The sequence below is a fragment of the Salvelinus alpinus genome, chromosome 36 (assembly GCF_045679555.1).
Source record: "Salvelinus alpinus chromosome 36, SLU_Salpinus.1, whole genome shotgun sequence".
Taxonomy (NCBI): domain Eukaryota; kingdom Metazoa; phylum Chordata; class Actinopteri; order Salmoniformes; family Salmonidae; genus Salvelinus; species Salvelinus alpinus.
In genome coordinates, this window is record NC_092121.1 from 15779006 (window position 1) to 15795687 (window position 16682).

General features: G+C 44.1%; 1 protein-coding gene and 1 pseudogene across 2 annotated transcripts; both read right to left on the reverse strand.

Moving 5' to 3' along the window:
- Positions 1–368: 368 nt before the first annotated feature.
- Positions 369–15570, reverse strand: LOC139565052 (phosphoinositide 3-kinase regulatory subunit 5-like; annotated as a pseudogene).
- LOC139565053 (putative nuclease HARBI1) lies at positions 9561–15411 on the reverse strand. 2 transcript variants are annotated; one of them, XM_071385076.1, is made up of 10 exons: positions 12546–15411; positions 12282–12458; positions 12130–12191; positions 11961–12047; positions 11832–11873; positions 11589–11763; positions 10821–11509; positions 10636–10751; positions 10428–10539; positions 9561–10333 (listed from the first exon to the last, which is right to left on the reverse strand). In XM_071385076.1, exons 7-10 carry the CDS (start codon positions 11290–11292, stop codon positions 9963–9965), a joined length of 1071 nt encoding a protein of 356 aa, XP_071241177.1. In that variant the 5' UTR covers positions 11293–11509; positions 11589–11763; positions 11832–11873; positions 11961–12047; positions 12130–12191; positions 12282–12458; positions 12546–15411; the 3' UTR covers positions 9561–9962. The 2 variants fall into 2 exon arrangements, with proteins under 2 accessions (XP_071241177.1, XP_071241176.1); XM_071385075.1 differs by having other exon boundaries at positions 10821–11375; positions 11474–11509; positions 11589–11873.
- Positions 15571–16682: the final 1112 nt, after the last annotated feature.

Below are 16682 nucleotides of genomic sequence, written 5' to 3' on the forward strand. Positions count from 1 at the left end.
TTTGGCCACACCTTCTTTGTAATATGTAGGCAGGTTGACGCGCGACCCAATGTTCACTTCCTTTATGTTATTGCTTAGCTGAAATAAATTCAACAGTATGGAATCCTGTTAGATTTATTTAAATTTAAAAAATCATATGTATTTATTCAAGTTATACACTTGTCAATGAGGACTGAGGAGTCTACAGGGCCATTCACAGTTGAAAAATTAAATGTTGACATTATAGCATAGAGAACATTTCAATGAATGAATCTTCAGACATGATAAGAATGACAAAAAATGTACAGTGCAATGCCCATGGTGACTGTACAATATCCTGAGTGTCAGGGGTGTGTACGGGAGGCGAAGTCAGGTGCAGGAGAGCAGAGTGTAATAAACAGGCTCACTTTAATTCCGGTCCAAAAATGACAGCACATAAGAACAATAACATGCCAAAAACACAGAACATAGCAAAAGTATGGCACCTGACAAAATCCACATAACAATAAACAATTACACACAAAGACATGGTGGGGAACAGAGGACTAAAAACATGCAGTAATTATGGAATGAAAACCAGGTGTGTAATGGAACAAGACAAAACAAATGGATATGAGAAATGGAGCGGCGATGGCTAGAAAGCCGGTGACGTCGATCGCCAAACGACTGAGTTGACTACTACAGTACACCAGATGAGCAAAGTAATACAACTTCCTCTGTAGCTCAGTTGGTAGAGCATGGCACTTGTAACGCCAGGGTAGTGGGTTTGATTCCCGGGACCATACATAAAATGTACAGTTGAAGTTGCATACACTTAGGTTGGAGTCATTAAAACTTGTTTTCCAACCACTCTACAAATTTCTTGTTAACAAACCATAGTTTTGGAAAGTCGGTTAGGACATCTACTTTGTGCATGACACAAGTAATTTTCCAACAATTGTTTACAGATTATTTCACTGTGTCACAATGTCCAGTGGGTCAGAAGTTTACATACAATAAGTTGACTGTGCCTTTAAACAGCTTGGAAAATTACAGAAAATTATGTCATGGCTTTAGAAGCTTCTGATAGTCTAATTGACATCATTTGAGTTAATTGGAGGTGTACCTGTGGATGTATTTCAATGCCTACCTTCAAACTCAATGCCTCTTTGCTTTTTCATGGGAAAATCAAACGAAATCAGCCAAGACCCCTAAAAATTGTAGCCCTCCACAAGTCTGGTTCATCCTTGGGAGCAATTTCCAAACGCCTGAAGGTACCACGTTCAACTGTACAAACAATAGTACGCAAGTATAAACACCATGGGACCACACAGCCATTATACTGCTCAGGAAGGAGACGCGTTCTGTCTCCTAGAGATGAACATACTTTGGTGTGAAAAGTGCAAATCAATCCCAGAACAACAGCAAAGGACCTTGTGAAGATGCTGGAGGAAACAGGTACAAAAGTATCTATATCCACAGTAAAACGAGTCCTAATTTTACATAACCTGAAAGGCCGCTCAGCAAGGAAGAAGCCACTGCTCCAAAACCACCATAAAAAAACAGACTACGGTTTGCAACTGCACATGGGGTCAAAGATCGTACTTTTTGGAGAAATTTCCTCTGGTCTGATGAAACAAAAATAGAACTGTTTGGCTTAATGACCATCGTTATGTTTGAGGAAAAAGGGGGAGTCTTGCAAGCCAAAGAACAGCATCCCAACCGTGAAGCACGGAGGTTGGCAGCATCATGTTGTGGGGGTGCTTTTCTGCAGGAGGAACTGGTGCACTTCACAAAATACATGGCATCATGAGGAAGGAAAATTATGTGGATATATTGAAGCAACATCTCAAGACATCAGTCAGGAAGTTAAAGCTTGGTCGCAAATGGGTCTTCCAAATGGACAATGACCCCTAAGCATACTTCCAAAGTTGTGGCAAAATGGCTTAAGGACAACAATGTCAAGGTATTGGAGTGGCCATCACAAATCCCTGACCTCAATCCCATAGAAAATGTGTGGGCAGACCTGAAAAAGCGTGTGCGAGCAAGGAGGCCTACAAACCTGACTCAGTTACATCAGCTCTGTCAGGAGGAATGGGCCAAAATTCACCCAACTTATTGTGGGAAGCTTGTGGAAGGCTACCCAAAACATTTGACCCAAGTTAAACAATTTAAAGGCAATGCTACCAAATACTAATTGAGTATATGTAAACTTTTGACCCACTGGGAATGTGATGAAAGAAATAAAAGCTGAAAGAAATAATTCTCTACTATTATTCTGACATTTCACATTCTTAAAATAAAGTGGTGATGCTAACTGACCTAAAACAGGGCATTTTTACTAGGATTAAATGTCAGGAATTGTGAAAAACCAAGTTGAAATGTATTTGGCTAAGGTGTATGTAAACTTCGAACTTCAAATGCATGTACATATGACTATGTTGCTTTGGATAAAAGCTTCCTGCTAAATGGAATACATTATTATCAGGACATCATGTGGGTGTTTATGTCTGAGTGGTTCAGGAGAGAGAGTAGCTTAGGAGTAGCCTAGTCCAGTGTTTAATGATGGTTGAGAGCCACAGAAGGAGGTGATGGGCAGGCAGAGCAGGGAGCAGAAGGAGGGGTGCAGTGGCTGGACCTGACTAGGCCGGCTCCTGTGAGACCTCCAGTCAGAACCGCTGCCTGGTTTACAGCACAATGACACAACATAATAATTATTGGGTCAGCAACATGTCATGTAAAATAATTATGTAATATACTGTATATTGGCAGCACATTATCAGGCCTGTGGTTGGTTTAATTGATACAGTACATGATGACACTTTGGATGATCTTCTCATCCTGGTCCAGACACAGGGAAGGTGGTCCCACTGCCACCACTCACCTGGACCTTGTCCAACTTCACCCCTGACCTGGAGATATGCTGAGGGGCGAGGTCAAGGATGAAAGGGACACGAGTTAGTCAAAGTAAGCCACTACACATGTTTTTTCAATTTCCATGAACTGTGCTGTTAGGACAATTCTCAGCAACAAAAGAGTCAAATTAAGATCCTACATCTGTAAGTCCATGCAATTCTACAAATTGTGCCATGTGGTGGAGAGAAATTTGCAGTTTTAGATCTAATTTCCTGCATTTCTACACATTTTGCCATGAATTATGCCATGTTAATATGATATCCGAGTTAGATATCAATTTGTTAGTAGTGGTGGGTGGTATACGAGGCTTTTGGCGACAAAACGGATGGCACTGCGATAGACTGCATCCAGTTCTGAGTAGAGTGTTGGAGGCTATTTTGTAAATGACATCGCCGAAGTCGAGGATCGGTAGGATAGTCAGTTTTACGAGGGTATGTTTGGCAGTGTGAGTGAAGGAGGCTTTGTTGCGAAATAGGAAGCCGATTCAATATTGGATTGGAGATGCTTAATATGAGTCTGGGATGAGAGTTTAGTCTAGCCAGACACCTAGGTATTTGTAGTTGTCCACATATGCCAAGTCAGAACCAATGGGGGCCCCTGAGTAAAGGGTCGGAATTCAACCATGATTACTACAAGTTTAGATAGATGGCTAGACTAATTTATCAATCAAATTGAGTGACTGATATACAGTACCAAGAGACAAATTGCTGATGTACAACCAAATTTCGGTATTGCACCTTGTGTATTCTAAGTTGACACACCTACTCATTCCAGGGTTGGATGATGTGTTATTTCATAGTTGTGACATCTTCACTATTATTCTACAATGTATGAAATAGTAAAAATTAAGAAACCCTTGAATGAGTAGGTGTCAACTTTTGACTGATACTATATCTCAACACTGTATTCAGATACAGATATATCTGTCCATACCAGTAAATGGACAATTGAGTCCATTATTCTACAATTGAGAATAATTACATTATTCTACAATGTAGAAAATAGTAAATATTAAGAAAAACCCTTGAATGAGTTTGTATTAGTTAAAGTAGGACCGGGCTCACCACAGCCTGGTAGAGTTGTAGCAGAACAGGCTGTGCTGCATTTCGACAGTAATACAGCACCAGGTCTGCCAGGAGGAGAAGGCGCTCAGAGGAGCTGTTATCTGAGTCACAATCCACTTTAGAAGTTGTCTGGGAAATTACATTCATATAGAAATACAATCCCCAGTTAGGATAATTAAAGGGCACATGGTCTGTTTGAAAAGGAACCCAGGTGAAGTTGTAATTGTGGTACCTGGCACAGGACATCAGACGACAGGCTGAGCACGCTCTGTTTGTACCAGGGGTCAGTCATGCCTTTCAACCGGGCGATGTCAGTGGTGCTGTCCTCAAGTATAACTCCATTTGACTTCTGGATGTGACAGCAAAGATAAGATAAGTTGTACAAAGTTAGGGTTAGGGAGTGATTATAAGCTCTCATTGTCATATCTAATGGCATGTCGTAATGTTTTAAGCCTTCTGTACACAACTATGAAGTCAGCTGTAGATAATGCTCTTGTCCTCTTCTGGAAGAACCAAGAAGCTGGGTATTCTCACCGTAGATGTTGGGCATTTCAGTAGACTCCCTAGGTGCCCCTCAGGCACTATGGACACTCCTCCTGGACCTCCCAGGTTCCCCCTCTTCACAGGGACAGAGTAGAACTGCAGCCTGTAGGCCCTGGTGAGGCGAGGACACCTGCTCTCCTTCTGCTGTAGGTCAGTGTAGGCCCTGGCCAACCTCCCTGCCTCCCGGTCCCCCCCAAACACAACCACCCTGACCAGGGTGGACATCTCCAACCCATCCCCCGCTTCCCAACTCAAGATGGGCCTCTTCCGGACACACACACGTGGTGACTCTGGGGAAACGGTCCATCTGAGGTGGGGGCAGGCACCCCTGAACTGCGGGGCAGGCGGACCTGGAGCGCTTGAACAGCGCCACAGATGGGCCGTCTCTAATGGCATCACCACGGGAGCCCATGCTCTGTGTGCTTCGGCAGAGGGAGGAGCTGCGTTGGGACTTGAAGAGCATGGAGAAACGCTGGCTGAAGTGGACTTTTGACTTGGGTCTCCTCCTGGTCTCTGGTTGGCTGTCATGTCTCCAAGTCCTCGCTGAAGTCACTGTCCACCCCAGAAGACTCAGACAGGATTGAGGGCACAGACAAGATGGAGGACAGGGAGTAGCTGGAGAACATAGAGTCTTTGGAGCAGGTGGACACAGTGGAGATCCGGTGGTCTGTGTATCGGTTCTTTGTCTCTTCCTCTGTTTCCTCATCTTCCTCTCCCTCGTCTCTGGAAAGGTTAAAGACTGGGAGCTGGTCCAGCTCACTCTGAAGGTCATTTAAAATGTCTGAAAGAATACACAGAATTACATAATTGACAATCCACAGACAAAGGCTATACAGATTTTACAGTATGGGGTTGAAATATACTGTCTTGATATGGAGAAAGAAGCAATGGGAAAAGCTCATTACCGAAGTTGACCTTATCCCAGGAGTACATGTGATATTTGGCTACGGGCAGCGTATGGACATTTCCTAATAATAAGAGAAAGAACCAAGACTAAAACAGATCAAGTAGGATCAAGCATTGTATGTGACACTGAGTTTGAGTAATTACTCAACATTTGACTTCCTCATCTGTCTCTAATCATCTCCAGTCAGTCCTGTTTGCCCAAAGTTGACCAGTTTATCGGTTCCAGGAACACCTCAGATGGTGAGATTATGATGACGCATGTAGTAAAGTTCTCACCAGGGCCTGTATGGCAGTCTGGAGGGGGTATGCCAATGCTCTCCACCAGCCCCTTCAGGCTCTGCAGTAGACTCTGGCTGTGCCTGGGTCCCATGTAGAGGCTGCTGTCTCCATGGCCTCTAACTGCAGTCACAAGGTGCTCCAGATCCTCTGCTGCTTTTGACTGTTAGACAAATATTGTATAACCTGTTTGCTAGCAGTATATATATGACACAGATTATCTGCAGTAGTGTTAGTGCACCACCCATATATGCATAAATCTAAAATGAACAACCCAAAATACATTAAACCATGGAGCTAGAAAATGGTTAATGGAAAAAGGTAATTTATGACCCTGGATAATCATATAGAAATGCCTACGTGACAGTAGGTAAAGTAACTGAACTGTGTGTCACATGGGATGACGCTTGAGAGATGAAGCAGGTACTGTGAGTCAAACATTTAATAAAGGAACAGACATGGAACGAGACAGGAACAGCTTCAGCAAACGAGTAACACAGGGAAAAAAACTATTATTGCAGCAGCGGGGAACAGAGCAGGGGAACTGACAAATATAGGGGAGGTAATAAACAGGTGATGATTGAGTCCAATATTGCTGATGCGCGTGACGAGGAAAGGCAGGTGTGCATAATAGATGGCAGGAGTGAGTGATGCAGGGCAGCCCTCAAGCACCAGGGGGAGAAGAGCGGGAGCAGACATGACAGTACCCACCCTCTAGGGGCACCGGTGTCCCACCTGGGCGAACCGGCCGAGACATGGGCGCTGGGCAAGCCGGTTGTGGCGTGGAAGCCCAACGAACCGGCAGGAGCGTGGGAGCCTGGTGAGCCGGCAGAGGCATGGAAGCCCAACGATCCGGCTGAGGCAAGACACCTGTCGATCCCACTGCGAGGGAGCCCTATGATCCGGTGGAGTGTGAAGTGGGATGGAAACCTGCCGAGCCAGCCAGGGCGTGGAAGCCCGACGGGCTGGCTTAGGCACCCCCGGTTCCATCGGCGGCGGAATCCACCAACAAAACAAAAAACTCCTGGGCCGGCTGGGCGAACAAGAACTGACGATCCGGCTGAGGCCCGACGTGGGATGGGCACCCTCCGAGCCAACCGGGGCAAGGAAAGCTCTCAAGCCAGCTAGGGCGTGGAAGCCCGACGAGCTGGCTAGGCACCCCCGGTTCCATCGGCGGCGACCTAGAGCCTAAGTCACCACCAACCGGAACGCCAGTACTCCCCGATGCTTTGTATGTTGGCTGCTGCATTCTGTCACATGGAATGACACTGGAGAGATGAAGCAGGTACGGGGAGTCAAACATTTAATAAGGAACGGACATGGAACGAGACAGGAACAGCGTCAGCAAACGAGTAACACAAACAAAAAACAATTAATGCAGCAGCCGGGAACAGAGCAGGGGAACTGACAAATATAGGGGAGGTAATGAACAGGTGAGTCCAATATCTCTGATGTGCGTGACGAGGAAAGGCAGGTGTGCGTAATAGATGGCAGGAGTGCGTGATGCAGGGCAGCCTGGCACCCTCAAGCGCCAGGGGTGGGAAGAGCGGGAGCAGACGTGACACTGAACACATCATTTAGGAATCACATATAATAGGACATACCTGCAGTGCATGATGCAGTATCTGGAGGGGGTACTTGGTCCGCAGGACAGTCTGGAAGGCATGTTTGATCAGGGTGATGGAGGTGTCCCTCTGGGAGTGACAGACACCACTCAGCTATTCAGAGACAGACAGGAGCTCGGGAGGGACATCCTCACCTGGGCTCATTAACAATACCATCCTAATACAGTCACACACAACAAAGAGGATCACAGTGGTTTGTGTTTAAATGTTTCAAGTTGGAGCGATGTTGAATGATTTAATCACAGATGGTCTTTGTTGGCCTGTGTTGACTTACATAGTTTGAGTGATTGGTGGTGGTGGTCAAGCCCTGTTCTTCTCTCACTAGTCTTTGAAATTAGATACCTGGTGGAAATACAGTATAAGGGATGGTGTTACCTCTTGTATTGTTTAAACCAGGGGTCTCCAACCCTGTCCCTGGAGAACTACCCTCCTGTAGGTTTTTGATCCAACCCCAGTAACTAACCTGATTCAGTTTATCAACCAGCTGATTATTATAATCAGGTGTGCTAGATTAGGGTTGGAGTGAAAACCTACAGGATGGTAGTGTTGGAGAGTCCTGGTTTAAACAATAGTGCCTCCATGTGGAAGAAAATGGAACTTGTATCAGGACAGTGACAAGTGACAGATGAGATGACACCCAGACCAACAGGAAGGCTGTATAGAGTCTAGGGTTCAATACCTGGCGCCCTGAGCTCCTGCTGGATGAGGGAGAGCAGGTGTCGGCTGGCGCTGCAGCAGGGCTCCGGCCAGGACAGGAAACAGTGGAACACCTCACAGGCCTCCTGCAGCACCCCAGAGTCAGGGAAAGCTCATTGATCTTCATGGTGCTGCTTGCTTGGTGGTGCCCCTTGCTTAGTGATGTTGCAGACTCTGGGTCCTTTCAAAACAGGTGTATATATACTGAGATCATGTGACAGATCATGTTGTAACGGTTTTGACTTGAGGTTATTTATAGGGGTGCCAGGTAGGTTGTGCCTACCAGAGAAAACATTGGTTTCTCCTTTTAGTTTGGGAGGGAATGAGTCCCATCTGGTCCGTCAAGTCACACCAATACAAAGGACTTATGTAAAAGTCAGGATGGAAATATACTTTTCATAAACCCCTTAAAACATTGGAAAGAACTTCAAACAAGTGTATTCTTTTGCGTGGTTGTATTAACAACATAAATGATCACACACACACACAACAATATAACAAATAATGCGCTTATGTTCATTTAGAAATGTCCTGTACCTCGGGCATAAAAAGAGTCCAGCCCGGTAAATAAGTTCAGTGACTCAAGTGACCTTAGTCACGCAACGTTTGTCAGTAGCGTAAACCCAGTATATTCATACACTCAAAATAACACTTATTTTGCAACACAACTATAAAGCGTATCAAAGACTAATCAAAGAATAATACGTCCTCACAACTACATAAATCACAGTATACATCACCCCAAACAAATGAAATACCGTGTACAAAAAGTTGTGGTCAGTCAGACAATCCGCCAACAGATCTCCAGCGGAGAAAAGGCCACGAAAACCAACGGAGAGTTGTAGTCCTGGGGCCTGTTGCACAAAACTAGGATAAGGGATTAAGCCAGGATATCTTGGTGATCCTGGCTCAATTGATCCGTAATCCGGTTGCACTAAAGATGGATAGGGGGCAGGAGGATATGTTATGGTATAAATTACCATGGAGATTTATTCTGTGGAGCTAGCCTGCTCCAGACCAGGCTAAATTCCAGGATCTATTTAATCTCATCCCTAATGTCAGTCAGCAGTCACCACAAATGGAAACCAATAGTTATTTCACTGCTCACTATACATTGTTATCACATATAACTAGACCCACTGTTATTATTTAAACGTTTGTGATCATTAATTTCAATGATTTTGGATAAAAAATGATTTTTAGATGATGTTGCTATCATTAGATAATTTACAGTTTCCCATAGACTATAAGGCTATATATAAAATGATAGAATATTAGGGCCACAGAGGGGAAAAAAACACAAGTCATAATATTGTAACCAGTTGTTTTAAAGGAGGACAGTTGTTAAAATGACAGATGTGGGGCATTTCGTGAAATTGTACTTCAGTATGGTTTCATAAACAAAGACATGCTGATGTGCCAGAATATTAAGTATCACATTGTCATAAGTATCAAAACTGTAAAAACAATATGTAGCTTTTCTGCAGAAAGAACCAGCCTCATAAATTTATGACTTTATCCTTTTTCTTCAGTGTGGCCCTAGTACTCTGTCATATAAACAAATACACATTCCATATGAATATAAAAACACAATGTGTAACATTATGTTCCTTTATTGAATAAGGACAAAACAAAGCAGGTAAACCATCAGCTCCTTTCGAAACTGAAGTCACAGTGACTCTACAAGATGGAAAGCACAGAATCCAAGCATATTATACAAAATGATACATACACATTCAAAGGTCTGTATATAACACACCCTGCATGTCTGCACACTAAAATAAATGCAGGACAAATCCATACACATCAACTGAACAGACAAATGAATGGATGCAGTAGCCTCCCTGCAGCCTTGTATTACACACAGTATACCGCACAAACATCATAAGAGGCCAAATTCGTCAAAAAACGAACCCAAAAAAACCCAAATTCCTCTGCCACCGCAGGACATATTTAACCAAAATTGAAAGCACACATACTAACTAAAATAATTCAACACATATTGGTCCCTCAGCAGCCGACCACTGTCGTCATCAGGGAAGATTGCCGGATTGTCCCAGTCCATGGCTGGTGGCACTCTGGGGGCCCTCTCCTTCCTCAGGCAGGCCACATTGTGGAGGACAGCACAAGCCACAGTAATATCACATGCCCTAACAGGGCTGACCCTTAATTTGTGAAGGCAGTGAAAGCGTACCTTCAGGAGGCCAAAGGTCATTTCAACTCTGGCCCTGGTCCTGGCATGGGCATGGTTGTAGGCCTGCTGTGCTTCCTGGGGGTCTGTGAAAGGTGTCAGGAGAAAAGGCTGGCAGCCATACCCCCTGTCTCCCAGCAACACACCAGAGAATTCACCTGTCAACACAAAATCTCATCATTACTACCTCATAAACACAGTGATATTCTTGACACAGCCATGATGGTTATAAATAGGGGTTGTGTGGCTTACCTTGTGATAGGCACTGATAGATTTCAGAGGCCCGAAAGATTCTGGAGTCATGGACTGAGCCAGGCCATTTTGCCACAACATTGCTGATCACACAGTCAGCATTGCAGACCATCTGAAATCATAAGATGAGGAATATTACACCAATCAATGCACATCACTGGCAATGCAGAGTGTTCGTCAATGGACAATATCAAAAAGTTATGTTCACCTGAACATTAATGCTGTGAAAGGATTTCCTATTCACAAAATCGGCCTCATGGGCACCTGAGGGGGCTTTTATCCTTATGTGTGTGCAGTCCACTGCACCAATGACATTGGGGAAACCTGTCACACAAAGTAATGAGTATCCTACTATGTGTTAACAGTTGTCCTGTAATTTGTAGATCCTCTTACCTGCAATCCTATAGAACTCCTCTTTGATGTCACAGAGTCTTCTGTGGCCAGGGAAGGAGATGAAGACATCTGCTAATGCTTTGATAGCCAGACACACACTCCTTATTGTGCGGCAAATTGTGGCCTTGTTCAGCTGTTCTGCATCCCCCACTGAGTACAGGAAGGCTCCACTAGCAAAAAAGCGCAAGGCCACACAAACCATTTGCTCCACACTCAGTGCATGGCTCCGTGCAGTGCGGTGCTTAATCCTGGGACCCAGTAGTCTGCATAGATACCTGATGCCATCTGCAGAAAACCTGTATCTTTCATATAGATGGTCATCAGGGAAGGCCAGTGGGTCCAACCGGTCCCTGAAGACCCTTTCTCGCCTGAAGGCTCTCCTCAGCACAAGTGCTTCTTCATCCACCACATCTCGCACGAATGGGCATGCCATTGTCAGAGCAGAAAGGAACACACAATTTTGGGCCTTCATATAGGCTAGTGGCCATACCTGGTGCTGGGGGGGTGGGCAAAAGAGGGCGATGCCTTATAACGATGACTTGGTTGTACTGATTGCTGGGAAAATAAAAAAAACCTTAGAAAGATGCCACCGTCCTGTGTGCTCACAATAAGAGCTCATATGTCATGGCTCACTTGACTTTACGAGAATATACCTAATTTTTATTTTGAGCTGTGTCATCTTCTTGGAGCTGGGGGAGGAAAGAAAAATAATGATTAATACATTTGTGTTACAGTTAGCATACAGTGTACATTGAAGGCATATCTCACCTCCCTCTCAAGTTTTTTTTATTTCAAGGTCCAGTTTCCTAATTGTCCTCTTTTTTATTTCGGACTCCAGTGCAAGATTTTCCATCTTTTTCTTCTTGTACTGAATGTCTATGTCTGCCAGTTCTATTTGGCGCCGGAGGTGGTTGCCATACAACTTTCTGATAGCTTGTGAGCTCTGTGAACACAATACAATTAGCGCAGCTGGAATTTGGCAGGATGTGGTGTCCTTTTATTAATACGCACTATGTTGCCAGGCTGGTTTTCCCACTGTATAGCATCTGGGTCCTGTAAAAGAAATTAGATTTTTTGATTTTGATGAGGACTCCTCACCATTGTAGAGTAAATAGTACTTTCACAGTCTTAACATGATACCTCATGCCTTCTGGAATCCAGAGAGATGGTCTCCTCCTCATCATCGTCTCCATCATGTGCTGTTGCTGCTGCACTGGGGCCTTCACCCTATCACATTTAATCGGATTCATATTGAAGCTAGTAGACAAGACATGCCAGGCCTACAGTATGCCTTTGATGGAGTACTCACTGGATCAGCATCGTCTGGTGCTTGTGCTGGTGGCTCTAACAGGAACACAGTGCTGCCAGACACTGCAAGGCAATAGGTAAACCAAAGTCAGACAGTCCAAATTGATTCAATATGAATGTGGTTGTATCCCATGTAGAGATGGAAGGACATACCTTGAATGAAGCGGGTGGCATCTTGGGAGGAACCTATGCTCGTCTCTTTCCCCCCAGGGATCCCCTCTAAGACGGGCCTGCCTTTATTTAGCTCCAAGGCCATGTCCTCTGCTGGGGTAAGGTCAGCCTTTGGTGACCCACCACCCGTGCCTTGTCTGTGGGTATTCTTTTTCACTGCTAAAACAGTACAGACAATGTGTGAGCAGGCACCTTCTGGGTACAATATATGCTTGTGCTTTGTTAAATATTAGTCAGGGACCATACCATTCTGCAGAATGTTCTTGTATTTGATTTTGACCTGCTGCCATGTCCGTTTTGGCCCGTTCATGTTTAATCTACACACACACACACACACACACACACACACACACACACACACATTTAATGGAGTCACACTGCAAAAAATTACTTGGTATTTTTGTCTTGTTTTCAGTAAAAATATCAAAAAATTTATCATAGCTTTATACAGTGTGATGGAGTTACTTTACACAATTTCACTCATATCTGCAGTGCATTTCAATTAAAAATTTAACCGTTTCATAATTACAGTACAACTGCATTTTTGGAGATGTGAATTAAATATTTGAATTGTAATTGTGATGTTTCAGCGGAGCGGTGAGTGTGTAATTGTGCACTACTTACGCATTCAGGCGGTCTGCAATACTTTGCCACGCTTTTTCTCTTTGCTTTATCACTGTGGCGGTGTTGCCTTTCTTCTTAATTATATCTTTTACCTCCTCGTATGCCTCCATGAGGATTTGTGCTTCCGACGGGGAAAAGTACGCGGCTCTAGTTGCCATGGTAAATCAGTTAATCTGTGATCTGTGGCGGGGTCTATTTGAGTGAGCCGTGAGCGCGCACCTATCCAGGATTGGTTTCACCTGGCTTAATGAATCCGTGTCTGCTCATCCTGGCTTGGTCTTTGTGCAACCAATTAAGCCTGGACGCACATGTTTTGGCTTCATTGAGCTCAGCTGAGTCATTTATCCCGGATGTCTTAATTCTACTTTTGTGCAACAGGCCCCAGGAAGCACTCCGAGGGTAAAGTTCATACCCTACATGAGATAGTTAAAGATCACTCTGAAACTGTTGCATCATTTCAGCCAGTAGTTTTGAAAATGATGCTCACGAGCCAAAACGGGTCCCTGTTTTTTGTGTACTATGTCATCCAATTGTGTACGACACCATCTATTTCGTGTGATGTTAGGAATTGTGCAATTTGTATGATACAGTATCATACGAATTTAGCAATTTGTGTGATACGTTACAAATCCAATTTGTGCAATATGATACATATTTGTTGTGCTTAAGATCCCGGAAGTGCATCTTTAAGGCAGGAATGTAATGACGTGGAATAATTAAATTACATTGCCCTACTCACTGAAACCTTTCCTGTGCACATGTACCATATTTACAGTTGTGTTTTGTGAACTTGATGTTAGCTTTTCACGTATACTACATGACCAAAAGTATGTGGCCACCTGCTCATCGAACATCTCATTCCAAAATCATGGGCATTAATATAGAGTTGGTCCCCCCTTTGCTGCTATAACAGCCTCCAATCTTCTGCGAAGGCTTTCCACTAGATGTTGGAACATTGCTGCGGGGACTTTCTTCCATTCAGCTACAAGAGCTGAAGGGGTTGATGGGGTTGAGGTCAGGGCTCTGTGCAGGCCAGTCAAGTTCTTCCACACCGATCTCGACAAAACATTTCTGTATGGACCTCGCTTTGTGCACGGGGGAATTGTCATGCTGAAACTGGAAAGGACCTTCCCCAAACTGTTGCCACAAAGTTGGAAGCAAATAATCGTCTAGAATGTCATTGTATGCTGTAGCATTAAGATTTCCCTTCATTGTCACTAAGGGGCCTAACCCGAACCATGAAAAACAGCCCCAGACCATTTTTCCTCCTCCACCAAACTTTACAGTTTGCACCGTGCATTGGGGCAGGTAGCGTTCTCCTGCCATCCGCCAAGCCAGATTAGTCCGTCGGACTGCCAGGTGGTGAAGAGTGATTCATAACGCCAGAGAGCGCGTTTCCACTGCTCCAGAGTCCAATGACGGTGAGCTTTACACCACTACAGCCGACGCTTGGCAATACGCATGGTGATCTTAGGCTTGTGTGCGGCTGCTCGGCCATGGAAACCCATTTCATGAAGCTCCCGACGAACAGTTATTGTGCTGACGTTGCTTCTAGAGGCAGTTTGGAACTCAGTAGTGAGTGTTGCAACCGAGGACAGACAATTTTTATGCGATACGCGCTTCAGTACTCAACGGTCCCGTTCTATGAGCTTGTGTGGGGCCTACCACTTCGCGGCTGAGCCGTTGTTGCTCCTAGACGTTTCCACTTCACAATAACAGCACTTACAGTTTACCGGGGCAGCTCTAGCTGGGCAGAAATTTGACTAACTGACTTGTTGGAAAGGGGGTATCCTATGACGGTGCCACGTTGAAGTCTCTGAGCTCTTCCGTAAGGTTATTCTACTGATAATTTTCTACTTGACATTACTGTACTGGCCCTGGCCAGACTTCCAACCTCAGCATGGGAAGCAGGTGTCACCCTATTGTCACCCTGTGACACTGTTTCTGTAATCCATGGTGCCGGCCGGAGGACTCCCACATAACACAGGGACAACAATATTGTACTGGGAGCAACAATAACTGAGTGTGTTGGAGTACATGAAGCAACACCACAACGATCATTTTGTGACTTGGTTAAGACTGTTGTTGACAGATTGTGTGGATGATGTGTTGAAAGAGGAACAGGAAACGAAGGCTTTAGCAACACGTTGCCTTTGCAGCAACATTTTTGGGAAGTTTTAGAAATTTCACACCTCTGCAAAATGGGCCCGTTTTCTAAGAAATCTAAGCGACTGACCTTGGTTTGCACCAGAGGTGAGATCAGTGTTGTTGTTGGGTACAGAGGGTATCAACACTGCACACACACTCAACTGCAGTTTAAACTCAAATCTTGAGTCTCAATTATTTTCCTTTCCCAAGTCTTGAGTCAAGACATACACCAACAAGTTCTTGCACAGTGTCTAAATTATTCTAGGAGAAAGGACCTGTTGACATTTCATCAAAGCAGTAGACCAGATACTGAGGGAAGATTGTTAAATCTTACCTGCAGCTGTCCTAAAGTGTATGTGTCATTCAGTAGTGCTTTATATCCCAGAGTTGTTTTCCCATACAGCTGTGGCTCACTAGTGGAAGGGACACGAATACAGTGACCACATCCTTCACTGTGTGTGCTGCCACAGCCCAACGAAAATAGATGATCCAAATTCAAAGTCAAGTGAGCATGTGTAGCTAAACAGGAACTGAATGAAAGCCATGTTGAGGAGGTAGTTGGCATTGTGGTGGTATGAGGGCAGGGCATTGCAAATACATTTTCCTCATTTGACATCTTGTCAAGAGATTGACAGCTTGTCAAAGTAATTAAGTAGGCCTACTTCTATCTAAGTATCAGACAGATTATAATGTCTGAAAAATTGCATAACATTGACAATTTCTGGTCAATTGAAACTGTAAAGCATATTTGAAGCCTTAAAGTTAGACCCAGTGATATGAAATATGAAGTAGATGCAGAAAATCAACAGCATAGTGGGTGTCCAAAAGATAGCACAGCCAAGTCAAAATTGTCTATATCATACAAATTCATGAAAACAAATATTTGCTTTTTGGTCTTAATTTAAGTTTAGTTTTAGTCATAACATTAGCAGTGTGGTTAAGGTTAGGGTTAACGTTATGGTAAGGTTTAAAATGGGAGGTGTTTTAGACATAATTATGACTTTGTGGCTGTGGTAACTAGTGATGACCAGCAGTGGGTAAATTTCCGCAACAACTAATCTTGAGTCTCAATTATTAAGAGCGTTGAAACTAAGAGCGTTGAAGTGTGAGGCTCAATTGCTCTGCTGTTTTGGTGCCCTGGCTAGTACGTTGTGAGCAGCGTGAAGCGAACCCATGCACATGCGCTGTGTGTGACTGTTGGAGAGTGAAGTCTTGCATCTCGCTTCTCTCAATATCTGGGTTTTAACTAGATGGGATACCGCTTTTCTCAGATTTGACTTTTCATAGCAGGTTAGGAGAATTTACGCAAAAGGTTAAGATAATTAACGTAGCAGGTTAGGATAATTTGTTTAAAGTTAGGAAAAGGGTAAGGTTAGCTAAAAAAATTATTTGACAAAAGTTGTAATCTTTCTAGCCATGACCACATATCTGCGGTGCTGCTTGTGGCGACATCATTTCGCAGAGTCTTCCTTTAATGCTCTAATGTCTGAAAAAATTTGACACACAAAACTTTTTCAATATGGGAAAATGTGTGGAACATTTAAAGGGATGTGACATTGGTTTGCTTTTGGCTCATTATTTTCCATTTTCCCAAACAAGCGTTTACTGAGC